The 15,260-nt window shown below is 51.7% G+C and overlaps 1 protein-coding gene across 1 annotated transcript in view; it reads left to right on the plus strand.

Annotated features, from left to right (window-relative positions):
* The window catches only part of Sez6 (seizure related 6 homolog), a 45,954-nt gene that overhangs the window by 26,821 nt on the left and 3,873 nt on the right, over nucleotides 1-15,260 (plus strand). Inside the window, 8 exon segments of the mRNA XM_040749223.1 lie at nucleotides 5,023-5,218; nucleotides 9,300-9,485; nucleotides 13,239-13,407; nucleotides 13,505-13,637; nucleotides 13,639-13,672; nucleotides 14,213-14,407; nucleotides 14,616-14,754; nucleotides 14,866-15,062. Of these exon segments, the coding sequence (XP_040605157.1) occupies nucleotides 5,023-5,218; nucleotides 9,300-9,485; nucleotides 13,239-13,407; nucleotides 13,505-13,637; nucleotides 13,639-13,672; nucleotides 14,213-14,407; nucleotides 14,616-14,754; nucleotides 14,866-15,062 (1,249 nt within the window).

Raw genomic sequence — 15,260 nt, forward strand, 5'->3', positions numbered from 1 at the left:
TAACAGGATCTCTGAAAGCTAAGTTCTCCCAGTTTGGGCCACGATGGGCCTCCGCAGTCTGTTCCACTCCATGCCTGCCCCTTTCTCCATGATGTTGTAGCTCTCTGTGTCTGAGCCAAGAGGAGGCCAGGTCAGGTCCTCCATAGTCCCAGGAGTCAGACTTGCTGCAGCTGAGCATTGGGCACTGGGCTGGGCTCTTTCCTGAAAGATCCAGAGAAACCCCTCAGGTCAGAGGACATTGGCCCTGGGACCCACATGCATCCTGTGTCCTCCCTGGGTAGCCAGTCTCTTGTGAGTACTCTCGGCCATTCTGGGCCTGGTGCCTGCCTCTCTATTTGGCATTCTAAGAGCCTTCCCGCTGCCAGCCTCCATCTTGGCTTGGCTGCTCTCTGTACCATCTGGAGCCCAGGCACAGCTGCCCACCATCCCTGCCCTCATGCCCAGGTGGCCCCATTGGCACACAGCTTCCTCAGGCCAGCTGTCAGTTTGATGTGCTGAACACCCTACCCCACTGAGCCAGGTCAGGACCAGCCCTGATGAGAGCATCAGTAATGTGTGATGGGTTGGGGTGGCGGTTCCGGGCACTTTCTTATTTCCTGACTCTGGGAGGGCCCATCTGAGGGCAGTGAGAGTAACTGAAAAGTCTGGCTCCATGGGTTTAGGTCCTTTATCCCATCCCTGAAGCAGACCCCCATCTCCCTACTATAACACACACACAGAAGATATAGAGAAGTATCAGATTTCAAGGGACTGGGATCTGGTTCTGCCTTCTGTAACCCAGTTCTTAGTGACTGGCTAAGACCCTGACCTTCTCTGGGCCTCAGTTTCTCCCTCCATAAAAGGTTAAATTCAATCAATCCCTGCCACTGAGTCCCTCTGATTCAGGACATCTTCCCTAAGCTCAGCTACACAGCAGTCCCTTGGACCTTGGCCTTGCTTCCCGGTAGCTACAAGATGGGGCCTCTGCTAGATGTGGGAGTGGCCAGAATCTGGGGGGCTGACACGCAGGCTAACCCTTATGTCCACTAAAAACAATGGTAGCATCATCTTACTTGCCTAGGAAGGTCATACCACTGACTAGACGCACGACCTTGGGGCCCTTTCATCAGGAAGAACCAGTCCCCCTCAAAATGACCATGTTTTCTCCTTGAACATCCCAGTAGTAGTGCTGGACAGCCCAGGGTCCTATGGGAATTGTCCTCCAAGCTCTCTGCTTCTGGCTCTCGCTGCCTAGCTCCCAGGGCCCCTCCTGTCACTGGATGGGGTGTGGGAAGACAGCCCTCATGAGCAGAGCTGACATTTCAATCTGCCTCCCCGACTCTTCAGATGCCTGCAAATTACATCAAGACTTCATCTCCCCCCTTGTCCAACACCCAGTCCTGTCTGGCCTCTGTCAGGCTGGCCCTCCAACAAGTGACAAATTACATTCCAGTTTCTGCAGCAGGCCTGCAAGTGGGTCCTCCAAACCCGAGGATCAACACAGCACAGCTAGCCCTGGGCTGCTCGGGGAGCTATATCCCAGCCCTCACCCTCAGGCTGAGCTGGGAGCCAGACACCCTCTCCCCCCCCCCCCTGGACCCAAAGAGGGGGGTGCAGAGAACTCAGCTCTCAATTTCCCAAGCTATATAGAATGTTAGAGAAAAGATGGCTCATGGGAACTCAAATCCCAACATCTTGAAAAGGCCAGGGCAGGCCAAGCCAAAATCCACCTCCCTGCTAAACCTAGGGCCCTGGAGCCTGGGAATAAAGATGTCTAGAAGTCTATTTCTGAAGGTGATATTCCCAGGAGACTGGGAGGAGAAAGAAACTGCCTTGTGCTTCCAGCAAGGCAAAACCCTGCTTCCTAACAGCTGTGTGCCCTTTGCAACGTCCCTTAGCCTCTCTGGGCCTCTTTTACCACCTTGACACACTGTAGACACTCTATGAACGGTCATTGTTGATGCATCTACCGCCAGAACAAGATCAAGTGCAGGAAGTTCGAAGTTAAGTTGGAGATATTAATCTATGAGAAACTAGGAAGAAAATGCCTCCTTGATTTCAACACCTCTGTCTCCTCCTACACCCAGCTCTCTGCTCTCAGAGGCACTCTGAGACCCACCTGCACCGTGCTGATCTGGGAACTGCCAAGGCCTCCACTCTCCCCTTGAGGATCCCTGCTGCCTGCATTCAGTACCACTTAAGGCAGAATTGTATGCTGCCTGGCATCTCTCGATAATTACAGATTCCATGTGTGTGAGGCTTGTTTTCCCAACTCTAGCATCACACAATCTCCAAGTTTGAAGGGACCTCATCCAGCCTCCGCCTGCTAGGGATTCCCTGAGGGATGTCCCCAACAGATGGTCAGGCAGCCACAACCCAAATGTGCCTGGGCGGGGAGCTCCTGGTACAGAGGAGGCGGGGTTTTTTTTCTGCCCCTAGCATCCTGCCTTGAACCTTCTCTTCAACACCCCCAGCCCCACCTGATATTTCCTCCCTGCTAGGCATGGGAGCCTCACCTCCCAGCTGTCCGCCACCCCAGCCCTGCTCCGCTCCGTTCCCTGTGGTCCCCAGAACATGTCTCTCCTCAGCCACAATCAGTGGAGTCCCTGTGAGCCTGGGGTAGCATCTGTGTCTTTGGACCTGACTGGGCTCAGCATGTCATGTTTGTCAGCTCACAGAGACACACCTGTGAGGAACAGGTCTTCAGAGGTCCCCCACCCCCACCTCTACCCCAACCCCCACCTTCATTCCACCCCTCTGTGTTAAGAGGAGAGCATCCCAAATACAGCTTAAATATGTAGATGAGGAGAGGGTGGTCCGGTGGAAAGCCTGGAGAAGAGGGTTTGATGGTTTTGGTGTGGAAAACAGGAAGGCCCGCCTCTCAAGTAGGAAAGGGGGATGGGGGGGAATTCCTGTGCTAATATCCAGAGGGACAGGAACCAGGGGGACTTTTGAGACTGTGCAACAGAGAACTGAAACTGGGAAAGCCTGTGGAGCTGATTGTGAGCAGGGAGTTTGAACCTTGTCCTCTGAGCAATCTGAAGCCACCCATGGGATTGGAATGGGAGAGAGGAGAAGTCTGACCTGGGGCTGAATGAGTGGGGTTAGGAAGGTAGGGTTTGGTCAGAGGTCATTCTCAGAAAGAGTGGGCAAAAGGAGGAGGAGGAGGAACCACCTGACATACTTGGAAGGGTTTGGTGACTCACTGGATGCCACTTAACCAGAGCAGGTGGTTAACTCTTTTTTTTTTTTTTTTTTTTTTTTTTTTGGTTTTTTCGAGACAGGGTTTCTCTGTATTGTCTTGGAGGCTGTCCTGGAACTCGCTTGGTAGACCAGGCTGGCCTCGAACTCACAGAGATCCACCTGCCTCTGCCTCCCAAGTGCTGGGATTAAAGGCGCCACCAACGCCCGGCTAGGTGGTTAACTCTTGAAGGCCCAACACTTAAATAATTCTATCAGAGCAATTACAGAACTTAGAGTTTAGAGATCAGTTTCCATTGTCCAAGCACCTCATTCAGACCCAGAGTATGAGTTCATGGATCTGAAGTGAGGTCTAAGGGTTGCCCCATTTCTCCCCCCAATACACACACCGTGGGGGTTGATGTTAAACTTGCTATGTAACCAAGGGTGACCTTAAACCTCTGAATCACCTGTATCCACCTCCCATGTGCTGTGATCACCAGCATACACCACCACACAGTTTATGTAGTACTAAAACCCCCCTGCTTGTACGCTAAGCAAGCATCCTACCGACTGAGCTACACTCTCACTTGTGATGTGGATGCTGCTGATCTAGAGGCCATATTTTAAGTAGCAAAGCTCTGCCAGGCATGGTGGCACACCCTTGCAATCCCAGCACTCACGAGGCTGAGGCAGAGGATCATAAATTTGAGGCTAGCCTGGGCCACATAATGAGACTCTACTAAAAATAATAAAAAAAATAAAATGAAGCCCAAATAATTTACTTTCCAGGAACATGGAGTGAAGATGAGTCCCTCTATTTCTAGGCTCTCAATCCAGTGCTCTTTCTACTAACCCACAGCATCCTTCTCTTCTGGTCAGAGTCTGTTGTCGCCTGATTCTTGAATGGAAGCATAGCACTCAGAAGCATGCTCAGGGATTAAGAGTCTGAAGAACAGGGTGGTTCAAAGAGGCCTCTGCCAGCTAACTAAAGTAATCAGAGCAGGTATCATGGCACAAAACAACGCCAAACTGAGGGACCAGCAGTGGCCATGTTTGGCAGACCCTATAGTGCCAGCCAGAGAGTCTGGACCAATCCCACAGGCTCATAGTCTCAATGGAGAAATACTGGGTGATTTAAACAAGAAAACCCTGTAGTAAACAGCAGGGACTGCGACTATTAATGGCTTCAGTTCAGAAGATATTGATGTGAAGAGAGGGGTGAGTTAAGCTCTACAGGCAGGGAGGCTGGCAAAGAGGCTGCTTCGGTGATCTAGGTGAGCAAATAATATTGGTGAGCTAGGGAAGTGACAGTTGGGACAAAGTTTGCATATCTGCAGTCCATCTGGCAGAGTAAATGACTGATTGGATGCGGGGTACGAGGGAAGAGGCAAGGTTTTGGGCGCTCAGATAGTGAGCAAGTTATTGTCAGCAGCTTGGGGAGCTGCTGTTGGGGGTAGAGGTGGCTTACCACGCGGCAGGCTGGGAGTGAGGAGCATGTGCAGCACACAACAGGAATGGCCGGGGGAAGCTGATATTTAGGGCCTGACACTCCTGGCCAGACCCTCCAGGACCATGAAACACACAAATGCGAAAATACAGCCCAGAAGAGGCAACAGTAGAAAGCAGGTTGGTGCTTCGCCCTCAACCTCTGTGTGAACTTGTTTATCTCTGACCTTCGGCTCCCATGGCACACCTGTGAGGAGGCAGGGTGGGCTCTTTCTGTGTGAAGTGCCTAGTTCAGGGCCTCCGGGCTCCAGTGTCCAAGAGGCTCACGCCTGACACTGATGAAGTCACAGGCCAGCAGGGCCCAGGTACAGGAAGTCCTGATGGCCCTGTTCCCATCTCTCCCACCACCTACAGGTGGAGAACATCAGCCTACAGGAAGGGGAGACCATCACGGTGGAGGGCCTGGGGGGGCCTGACCCATTGCCCCTGGCTAACCAGTCTCTCCTGCTGCGGGGCCAGGTCATCCGCAGCCCCACCCACCAAGCGGCCCTGAGGTTCCAAAGCCTTCCACTGCCTGTTGGCCCTGGCACTTTCCATTTCCACTACCAAGGTAAGGCCTGAGGAGCAGCAGGAGAAAGGAGCCAGCCAAGACCGGCTGCTCTTCCCGGTGGCTTTGGTGTTACTACAGTCCAGGTCACAGAGGAGCTGAAGGGACTTGACAATGACCATCTGGAAGACTTTAGCTAACCAGACTGGCTTTCCTCTCTCTCCCACCTGGGATCCAGCCTAGGCCTCTTGTGGCAACTCAGATTGCCTCAGGGACGGAGCGGCACATGGTGAAATTGGCCACTCTCTGACTGAGGAGCAAAGGAACAAACAAAAATAATAATAATTGAAAATATTTGATTGATAATTGCTCTGTTATAATTTTGTGTTGGTTTGTTTTGTTTTTTGAGTCTCTGTGTAGCTCTGGCTGTCCTAGAGCTTACTCTAGACCAGGCTAGCCTTGAGCTCAGACACTCGTCTGTCTCTGCCTCCCAAGTACTGGGATTAAGGGTGTGTGCCACCACCACCAGGCCTGTTGTAGTATTTTTAGTCAAGTCCCCACCTTAACCACAATTGTTATTAATTTTGAAAATATTTCAAATTATAGAAAAGTACAAAAAACAAGATGTCTACACACTACACATCATCAGAATTAGCCAGCATCTTCACATATTTGTTTGCAGTCTTTAGCACATGCCTCAAAGGCATAGCAGAACACACACACACACACACACACACACACACACAGAGGCACGCACACACACACACACCACAGTCAGAGGACAGCCTGGAGGGAGTTGTTTTCTTCTTTTACCGTGTAGACCCGGGGGTTGAACCTGGGTTGTCTAGTCGGCAGTAGACACTTTTAACCTAAGATCCGTGTCACCAACTGCACTGTAGCTCAGGCTGCTGACCTCAAACTCACCACAACCCTACTGCCTCGGCTTCCTGAGTGTAAGGATTACAGGCCTGAGCTATCATGCTGTCTGGAAATGAATATTATATGAAATGCTTTCCCACCCCATCTATCCCCAATTCTTTTCCCATCTCTACTCTTCACAGGCCATCACTCTCTGACCTTCCCTTTCCTACTGCAAAAAAAGGCTAAACTATCTATAGCACAAAGTTGCTGTTTGAATTAAACAAAAAGTGCTTAGCGTGTCCTCCATTAAGGAAACTGGTATTGCACTGTGTGCCAGATGAGGGAGGGAGGCAAAGCTGCCGCTTCTCCATAGGGGTCCTCCCTGCCCCTCTCCTTCCCGGACTGGAAGTCAGTTCCATCCTTTGCACAGGTTAACTTTAATTCAGATCCCGGAGTGCTAATAGGGAAATAATTGGTAGGAACAATCAAGGCATTGTCTTGCATTGGCACGGACCACTTCGGCGGCCCCGTGGGCGGGAAGAGCTGATGGATGGGCTGGGTGAGCACTCTGGAGCTAGCAATGCTTGGAGCCTGCCCACTCACCTTGTCAAGGCTTTGCCACCCAGACTGGGGGAGCAGCCTGGTGTGACAGCAGGGATCCTAATGGTGGGCAGAGGTTGTTCAGGCACTCAGCAGAGGTAAGGCCCCGCCCAGAGCAGGGATGACCGCCTGGGCGGCCCCTCCAGCCTCCCTAATGGCTCATCAATCCTCCTCGGCAGCAGGCATAATTTCATGCCACAGTAACCTTTTCTCTTGCTGCAAATTCCTTTGCACAAAACTCCAGTCCCCTCTTTGTGTAGCCAGACAAAAGTGGCAGGATGCAATGGGGCTGGAGGCGGAGCCAAGAGGGAACAGATCCCTAGGAGAGACTAGGAGAGCTGGCCCAATCCTGCTCTTTGTCCCAGAAGCCCTCCCTCCTCTGCCCAGTTTTTGTCAATGATCAGCTCTTTCCTTAATGAGTGTAATTCCCCTAATTATAGGCTGTAATTAGCCCTGATCCCAGAGATGGGAACAGGAGGAGCGTATGCTCATGGGCACTTCTCATGGGTTGGAGAAAAGGGGTGCCAGGAGAGTGTGATGGCTGAGAACCACGCCTATGCAGGCACTGTCCAAGCTGATGAAGGAGGTCACAATTATGAGCTGCCACAGGGGCCTTGTGACAGCATAGATTCCTCTGGCCCAGTCCCAGGCTGGGTGGGGAGGCAGAGTGCCTGATGGGCCCCTCCCTCCTCCATCCAAGCATTTCTGGCACTGGACTTGGCTCCAGAAACAGCCACCGGCAAGAAAATAACTCAACAGATTGTGGTGGTGCAGACTCCAGGGGAACAGTTGGTTGTCATGGCAATAGGAGGAAGCTCATCTTGGGAAGTGGCACTTACCCATTATGGAGTCTGGGGGCGCCTCTCAATGCCACCAGCCTTCTGCTTTCACATATCCCAGCCCACTCCCTTCCCTGGTTGTGCTAGGATTTTCAGGGAAGATGAAAGTTGAGGCGCTGAATCTGACACCTGGCCTGCGACTCCTAGAGTGTTAGCCTCTCATCCCTCTACTCTGGATATAGTCCCCCCTATCCTAGCCTAGAGGCAGTAAATGACCTGCTGAAAACCTCCAAGGCTAGCCTTGTGTGTTGCTCTCAGGTTTCTCTGACCCCTCAGGCCAGGATTCCATATTAACTGGGGTCAGGTAGAAAGCAGGGGGCATTGAGAAACTCAAATCCCTACGTTACACTTGCAGTGTGACAAGGGTATACAGGCTCTCTAAACCTTAGTCTCTCTAACCCTCAGGTTTCCTTATCTTACAATGGGTTAACAGCCCTACCTTACCTTCTTTCTTGCATGTATATTACAGGTACTGAGTGAGAAGGGCGTGAAGGCACTTTAAGAGCTGGGAAGGACAGCAAATGCTTACACAGGATTCATGACTGCAAACATTAGCAGTCGGCTGGGGTGTTAGGTGTGCTCTTTGTGCCAGGCACTGCACGTATGGCCTGTCACTTACTGCCCAGCATTGGTTGCAGTACTCTAAGTCACTGATTAAACAAAGGAACCAAGGCACGGAGCAAAGGTGTAACTTGCCCACGGTGACACAGCAAGTAGCGGAGTCTGCATGCATGTCCTGGTTGAGTTAGACCCAGAACCATCTCCTAGGCATTGTCCTGTGCCACCTGCTAATACACAACTAGCCTCTCATGAGTCATACACTCAGAACTCTCTTCTGTTTTCACATAGTAACTAGGAATAAGTAGGTGTGAAAAGCCTCAAAACCAAGTCCCAGTCACCTCAAGCTTTGGAACCCCAGCTACCCAAAGGCAGCCCCCTTTTCTAGTCAATTAAAGGCACACAGACAAAGCCCAGCCTTCTCTTCACTTCTCTCCCTTACTGTTCCAGGCATACCTAGACTTAAGCCAGACTCCCCATTTATAAACTATTTCTGGGGCTTAGCCTAAGAATTGGGGTTTACCAGTCAATTTTATGGGATTTGCTGCCACTATATGGTCATATGTAGTATAACAACTCCAAAAGCAACCACATTTCCCACCTCAATTTCCAAGACATTGCGTGTGACTTTCTCACATAGTCCCACTGTCTTTCAAAGTCGTTTACTGGTCATGTCTCATAGCAATGTCAGAAGCTACACTAATCAAGTCTCACCAACCGGACTGCCTAAACACGAGCTGAACAAAGGCAAAACGGACAGGGCAAAGACCACCCCAACCACACTACAGGCAACTCCGGAATGCCGAGAGAACACAGCAATTGGTTAGTCAATAATACCAAATGGTCAGCACTGAAAATACACAACAAGTAATGTTATACAGACTGAGAATGTCGTACTTAAAAATATGTATGTGTCAGGCAGTGGTGGCGCACGCCTTTCATCCCAGCGCTCAGGAAGCAGAGGCAGGTGGATCTCTGCAAGTTTGAGGCCAGCCTGGTCTACAGAGCGAGTTCTAGGACAGCCAGGGCTGCACAGAGTTAGAGGTGGGGTGGGAGTAGAAAAGGACCCCACAGAGAAAGCTTAGGTCGGCTGCTAACTGGGCTTGGGCCAGAACCCCAGCCTCCAAGTTCTCTGCAGCCCTGCTTACCAACCCCCACTGACTCCTGCGAGGAAACAAATGGGACACCTTCATAGGACTTCCGATGCTGCTTCTGAGCCCACAGACACCTGAAGCAGGCTGTGCAGGCTCTCCCCCTCCTCACTGTCACCCATTCTCTCTGTATAGCCTATCTGCTGAGCTGCCACTTTCCTCGACGTCCAGCCTATGGAGATGTGACTGTCAGCAGCCTCCACCCAGGAGGCAGCGCCCGCTTCCACTGCGCCAGTGGCTACCAGCTGAGGGGCGCCAGGCTCCTCACCTGTGTCAACGCCACCCAGCCCTTTTGGGACTCCCAAGAGCCCATCTGCATTGGTGAGTGGGCCCCCACAGAAAAGGCTCGATGCCGAGAAGAGGAATGAAGTGGGTCATCTCAGATCTCCACTGCTGTCTGGCACTCCCACTAATTTTCAATAGGGAAGCCAGAAGATGGTTGCACATCTCAGTGGTATTGAACCGACCCACTTTTTTTTTTTTTTTTTTTTTTACTTTTCGAGACAGGGTTTCTCTGTGTAGCTTTGGAGCCTGTCCTGGAACTCCCTCTTTAGACAAGGCTGGCCTAGAACACAGAGATCTGCCTGCCTCTGCCTTTCGAGTGCTGGGATTTAAAGTATATGCCACCATCATGCAGTGAGTCAACCTCATCTATTATCCATTATGTCAGCATCACAGGTTGGGGTCAGAGTTGGTTTTCCATGTTGGGTGAGCAAGATGAATGCATGGATGCAGAGAGGAGACAGGGCCAATCAGGGATGATTCCTGCCTTGGCAGATCAGTAGCCACAGCTGGCCTCAGATACCTTCTGCAGTGGCTCTCCAGACATTACAACACTGCCATGCATTGTATGACTGCTAAGGGATTCTCAGACTGACCCCTCTGGCCTGGGACTGCCTTTTCTTCCCCCAAGGAAAGGTTGAGATCCTTGTGTGGGCCCAGCAGTGACGGTTTCTGGGACATTCCAGCACAGAATTCATAGAAGGTGAGTGGGGCCAAGAAGGGGCCTGAGTCAAACAGGGCTTTTACCCTCAGGGCCCCATAGTTCCAGGGAAGGGGCCTAGAGATGCTGGAAGATGGTTCAGTAGTTATGACTGCATGCTACTCTTGTAGAGGACCTGAGTTCTATTCTCAACACACAATCGAGCAGCTCACAATTGCCTGGAGCTTCAGTCTGGGTATCCAACAACCCCTTCTGGCCTCTATAAGTACTGCATTGGGCCGGGCGTTGGTGGCGCACGCCTTTAATCCCAGCACTCGGGAGGCAGAGGCAGGCGGATCTCTGTGAGTTCGAGGCCAGCCTGGTCTACAAAGTGAGTTCCAGGACAGCCTCCAAAGCCAGAGAAACCCTGTCTTGAAAAACCAAAAAAAAAAAAAAAAAAGTACTGCATTTATGTGTACAAGCTCACACTCAGACACACTCATATATCAGAAGCATAGACCACTAATTCTAAGCAGGGAGTAAAAGGTACCAAGGCAGCACCACAAAATGGCTGGCATGGTATTCACAACTGCAACCCTGGCCCCCAAGAGGCTGAGGCATGAGTTCGGCTTGAGCTACCTACTCAGACCTTGTCAAAGGGTGAACTGACCTGGGGAGAAAGCAACCATCCGTTCCCAGTTGGTGTTGAGAAAGCTCCCTCAAGGAGGTAGCACTGATGGTTCAACATTTCTCTGCAGGGAACAATGTAAGCGATGACAGAGGGGCAGGGAGGAGAGGGTGTTTACAGCATGGAAGACAGCCAGGCGGCATGCCGGACAGTAGGGAGGACTGCCATCCAAGACACCGGTGCACAGGTGTTGACTTTTTTGAGGAGGAAGGGGAAGAAGTCAGAACTGCTCCGGAGAGCCAGCAGTGGTTGTCTGAAGGCTGGGAGGCCATCCTGTAGAGAGGATTTGAACTGGGGGAGTGGCTTTGGGAGTGGAGAGGAGGGAAGTTCTGAGACACTGATGACAAGAGTGAGCTGAGTAACCAGGGACACCAGTTCTGGTTTCTGGTTCCTAGAAGGTCTGAGATGGCTACAAACCCAGAAGGCTCATGGAAGAAGTGTTGGGTTTGTCACATGACAACTTGAGCTTATCTCTTTGAGGGTAAGAGACTTGGGCTTTGGAACCTTATGTCATTTTATATTCTTCCTAGTGCTGGTTACTGAGAGACATACTCTCTTGCCTCCAAGGAGCGCCATCTAGAGGGGAGACTGGGGAGTGATTAGTGTGGACAACACTGTCATGGGGTGATCTCGGTGTGGCAGGTATGTGGGCAAGAGAGATCAGTTCCAAACTAAGGAGACCAGGAGGGCTCCCAGAAACATTAGCTCAGGGCAGTTTGGTGGATCCTGTGTGAAGGCATATAGAAACATCATGATCTAGTAATATATACCTGAAGGTTTGAAGGCATGCAGAAACGGAATGATCTAGTAGGGTATACCTGAAGGTTTCAAGAAGGGAAGACTGAAAAGGAAAAGAAAGTTGCAGTCATAATGAGCTTGTACCTTATCTGAAGGGCAATGGTGAACTACTGAGTGACTCTAAGTCACACATGGGGTGGGGTTTGATTTGAAGACCAGTTCCACCCTGAGACCAAGCAGAAAGTTAGATTGCTCCTCTGTAGAGAATAAGAGACAAGACTCATCCTGGGCTCCAAGATCTAGATCTGACTCCTTCGTTGTCCGGAGCCTTTGGAGGAAATGATGTTCTCTCTATATGGGCCATGGTAGTCTGGCCTTCAGGAGCTGTGTGTCTTGGAATAACCAGAACTGTCTGGAAATAGCTTCCTGCTTCAGGCCCCTTCTTGGCCCCACTCACCTTCTATGAATTCTGTGCTGGAATGTCCCAGAAACTGTCACTGCTGGGCCCACACTAGGACCTCAGCCTGTCTTTGGGGGATGAAAAGGCAGTCCCAGGCCAGAGGGGTCAGTCTGAGAATCCCTTAGCAGTCAGACAATGCATGGCAGTGTTGTGATGTCTGGAGAGCCACTGCAGAAGGTATCTGAGGCCAGCTGTGGCTACTGATCCGCCAGGAATATTGGTCCTGTCTCCTTTCTACTTTCATGCATTAATCTTACTCACTCAACATGGAAATCCAACCCCAATCCCAACCTAAAAAGACACGGTCCCTGTACCAAGTGGGTCCTAGTTAAGGGACAGACCCAAATGATAACTGGTTTTTCTGTTGTTGCTGCTGCTGTTTTGTTTTGTGTGCTGGGGTTCAAATCTGAGGCCTGTTAACATGCTAGGCAAGTTAAAAAAATTAGTTTTACAAAAGTAACAAGGCATGCTTATCACTCACCAACTAGCCTGGGAGACCCTGTTTTAAAAACAAATGGCTGGGGCAGGTGGCACATACTTTTAAATCCAGCACTCAGGAGGCAGAGGCAGGTGGATCTTTAAGTTTGAGGCCAGCCTGGCCTACATAGCAAGTTCCAGACCAAGACTACATAGTGAGACCCTGTCCAAAAAAGAAAAGTAATAAGCCATGTAAAAATGGCACATGCCTGTAATCTTAGTACTTGAGAGACGGAGGCACAAGGATCAGGAATTTAGAGTCATCATCCACTTCATACAGAGTTCAAGGCCAGCCTGAGCTACCTGAGGTTAAAAAAAAAAAAGAGAGGGAAGGACAGGAAAAAAGGAGGAAGGGGGAGGGGGAGAGGACAGAGTGGCATAAAAGTATCAGCTATGTGCAAGAAAGTCAGAGTCTTGGATGAGTTCTTTAACATAATGAAGTCAGCCTGGTGGAATCAGGGTCAGCCTCCTGAAGAGGTCAGTAGAGGACAAAGAAACTTGCCCTCAGCCACGCAGTCAGGCAACAATAGATCTGCTCACTGCCACGAAGGCCGCAAGTCCAGCCTCCGAGACCTGGGTGGTCAGCAGGTGGGATTCTGAAGTTTGGGCTGCTTGGAGCTGCAGTCAGGACTGCAAGTCTGGCTTTCAGAACCAGCACACCAAACATGATGTCCGTGCAAAGGTCCCTAGTGCCCATACTGAGGGTACAGGGCTTGGGGGGGAGGGGAGGCTTTTGAGGCTGTTTAGAACAAAGGCAGAGACCAAGCATGAGTCCATTGTCACCCACAGCTGCTTGTGGAGGAGTGATTCGAAATGCCACCACTGGCCGCATTGTGTCTCCCGGCTTCCCGGGCAACTATAGCAACAACCTCACCTGCCACTGGTTGCTAGAGGCTCCTGAGAGCCAGCGACTGCACCTGCACTTTGAAAAGGTCTCCCTGGCAGAAGATGACGACAGGTGAGGGCTGTCCTGGCTGGATGGGAGTGCCTGACCTGACAATATACTGTTGGGGGGGGGGGGCACCAACCACACAGCTGCCACTCTTCTGGCTCAGGCTCATCATCCGCAATGGGAACAACGTGGAGGCTCCACCGGTGTACGATTCCTACGAGGTGGAGTACCTGCCCATTGAGGGCCTGCTCAGCTCTGGCAGACACTTCTTTGTGGAGTTTAGTACTGATAGCAGCGGGGGCGGCTGCAGGCATGGCCCTGCGCTATGAGGGTGAGCTGCTGGAGCTAACCAGAGGGCTAGGCTCTTTCCCCATACCTTCCCCTCTCTAACCGCTTCTATCACTCCTTCCAAGTTTAGCACCTGCTTCCTGCCCCTCCCCTCCAGTCCAAGATTCCCATCCCATCTTTGCAAGAGCCCTTTGCCTCAACCACAGATTTCTAGCCCAAGAGAATGAATTCTCCAGGATTTACAAAAGCAAAACAGGCCTCAACACTGGGGGGCTGGGGGGGGACTGCTTCAAGAGGCATTCTAGGCCCACACATATATGCATGTGCTCATTAACTCATCAAAAAAAGTATTGAGCACCTTCTGTGTACTAAGTACCGACTAGCCAATAAGAATACAATGGTGATTCAAGATGGCTTCCTGACCAAAATAGGGTAGGATGCCCTGTTCCCCTGCCTCCCATTCCAAGGCCAGGATATACATTGGCATTGAGGAAGAAAAGCCCTGAGGAGGGAAGTGGGGGAACACCTGGCCTCCGGCCTGCCTCGGTGGAGGCTGAGCGGGGCTGGGCCCTGTGGTTCACAGCCTTTCAGCAGGGCCACTGTTATGAGCCCTTTGTCAAATATGGCAACTTCAGCAGCAGCGCACCCTCCTACCCTGTGGGTACCATTGTGGAGTTCAGCTGTGACCCTGGCTACACCCTGGAACAGGGCTCCATCATCATCGAGTGTGTCGACCTCCACGACCCCCAGTGGAATGAGACAGAGCCAGCCTGCCGAGGTCAGCAGGCACCAGTGGGTGGGTCTTCCAGAGCAGCAAGCAGGGTGGGTACCTAGGAGCCAGCCACAGAGCGAGGGGCCAGAGACTTTGTTGTGTGTAGTTGATGTCACCCCTTGAGGCAGAGGGGTGGGCACTTTTGTGGGCAGGTGGCAGCCCCAGGACAACGTATTGGAGAGAACAGGCCTTCCTGGCCTCCCCTTCCTTGCAGCCGTGTGCAGCGGGGAGATCACGGACTCAGCAGGTGTGGTGCTCTCTCCAAACTGGCCGGAGCCTTATGGCCGAGGGCAGGACTGCATCTGGGGTGTGCATGTGGAGGAGGACAAGCGCATCATGCTGGACATCCGAGTGTGAGTGTCTCGGGTCAGGCAAGCCGGCTCCTGAGACTGGGGACACCTCTTGGCCAGCCCATCTTGGGCCCTTCCCCCAGCCTGTCCTGCCCTGATCCTCCTCCTCTACAGGCTGCGCATAGGCTCTGGGGATGTACTGACCTTCTACGATGGGGATGACCTGACAGCCCGGGTCCTGGGCCAATACTCAGGGCCCCGTGGCCACTTCAAGCTCTTTACCTCCATGGCTGATGTCACCATCCAGTTCCAGTCAGACCCTGGGACCTCGGCACTGGGCTACCAGCAAGGATTTGTCATCCACTTCTTTGGTGAGCTTGTCTCTGACTTGAATTGTAGATCCCAAATCATGACAAGTCAAAGAGCAGGGCAACAAGGAGCCTGGATGCCCATTCTGATGAGCAAAACCAAGTGCCTCTGAGAGTAGAGTCAACAAAGCCAAGACGACAATCCTGGAATCTTAGAGACTCAGAGATGTCAGGGGATGAGTAAGAGGGTGGGGCTTGAGA

Source organism: Mesocricetus auratus, unplaced genomic scaffold (genome assembly GCF_017639785.1).
Source record: "Mesocricetus auratus isolate SY011 unplaced genomic scaffold, BCM_Maur_2.0 Super-Scaffold_100007, whole genome shotgun sequence".
In the NCBI taxonomy this organism is placed as follows: domain Eukaryota; kingdom Metazoa; phylum Chordata; class Mammalia; order Rodentia; family Cricetidae; genus Mesocricetus; species Mesocricetus auratus.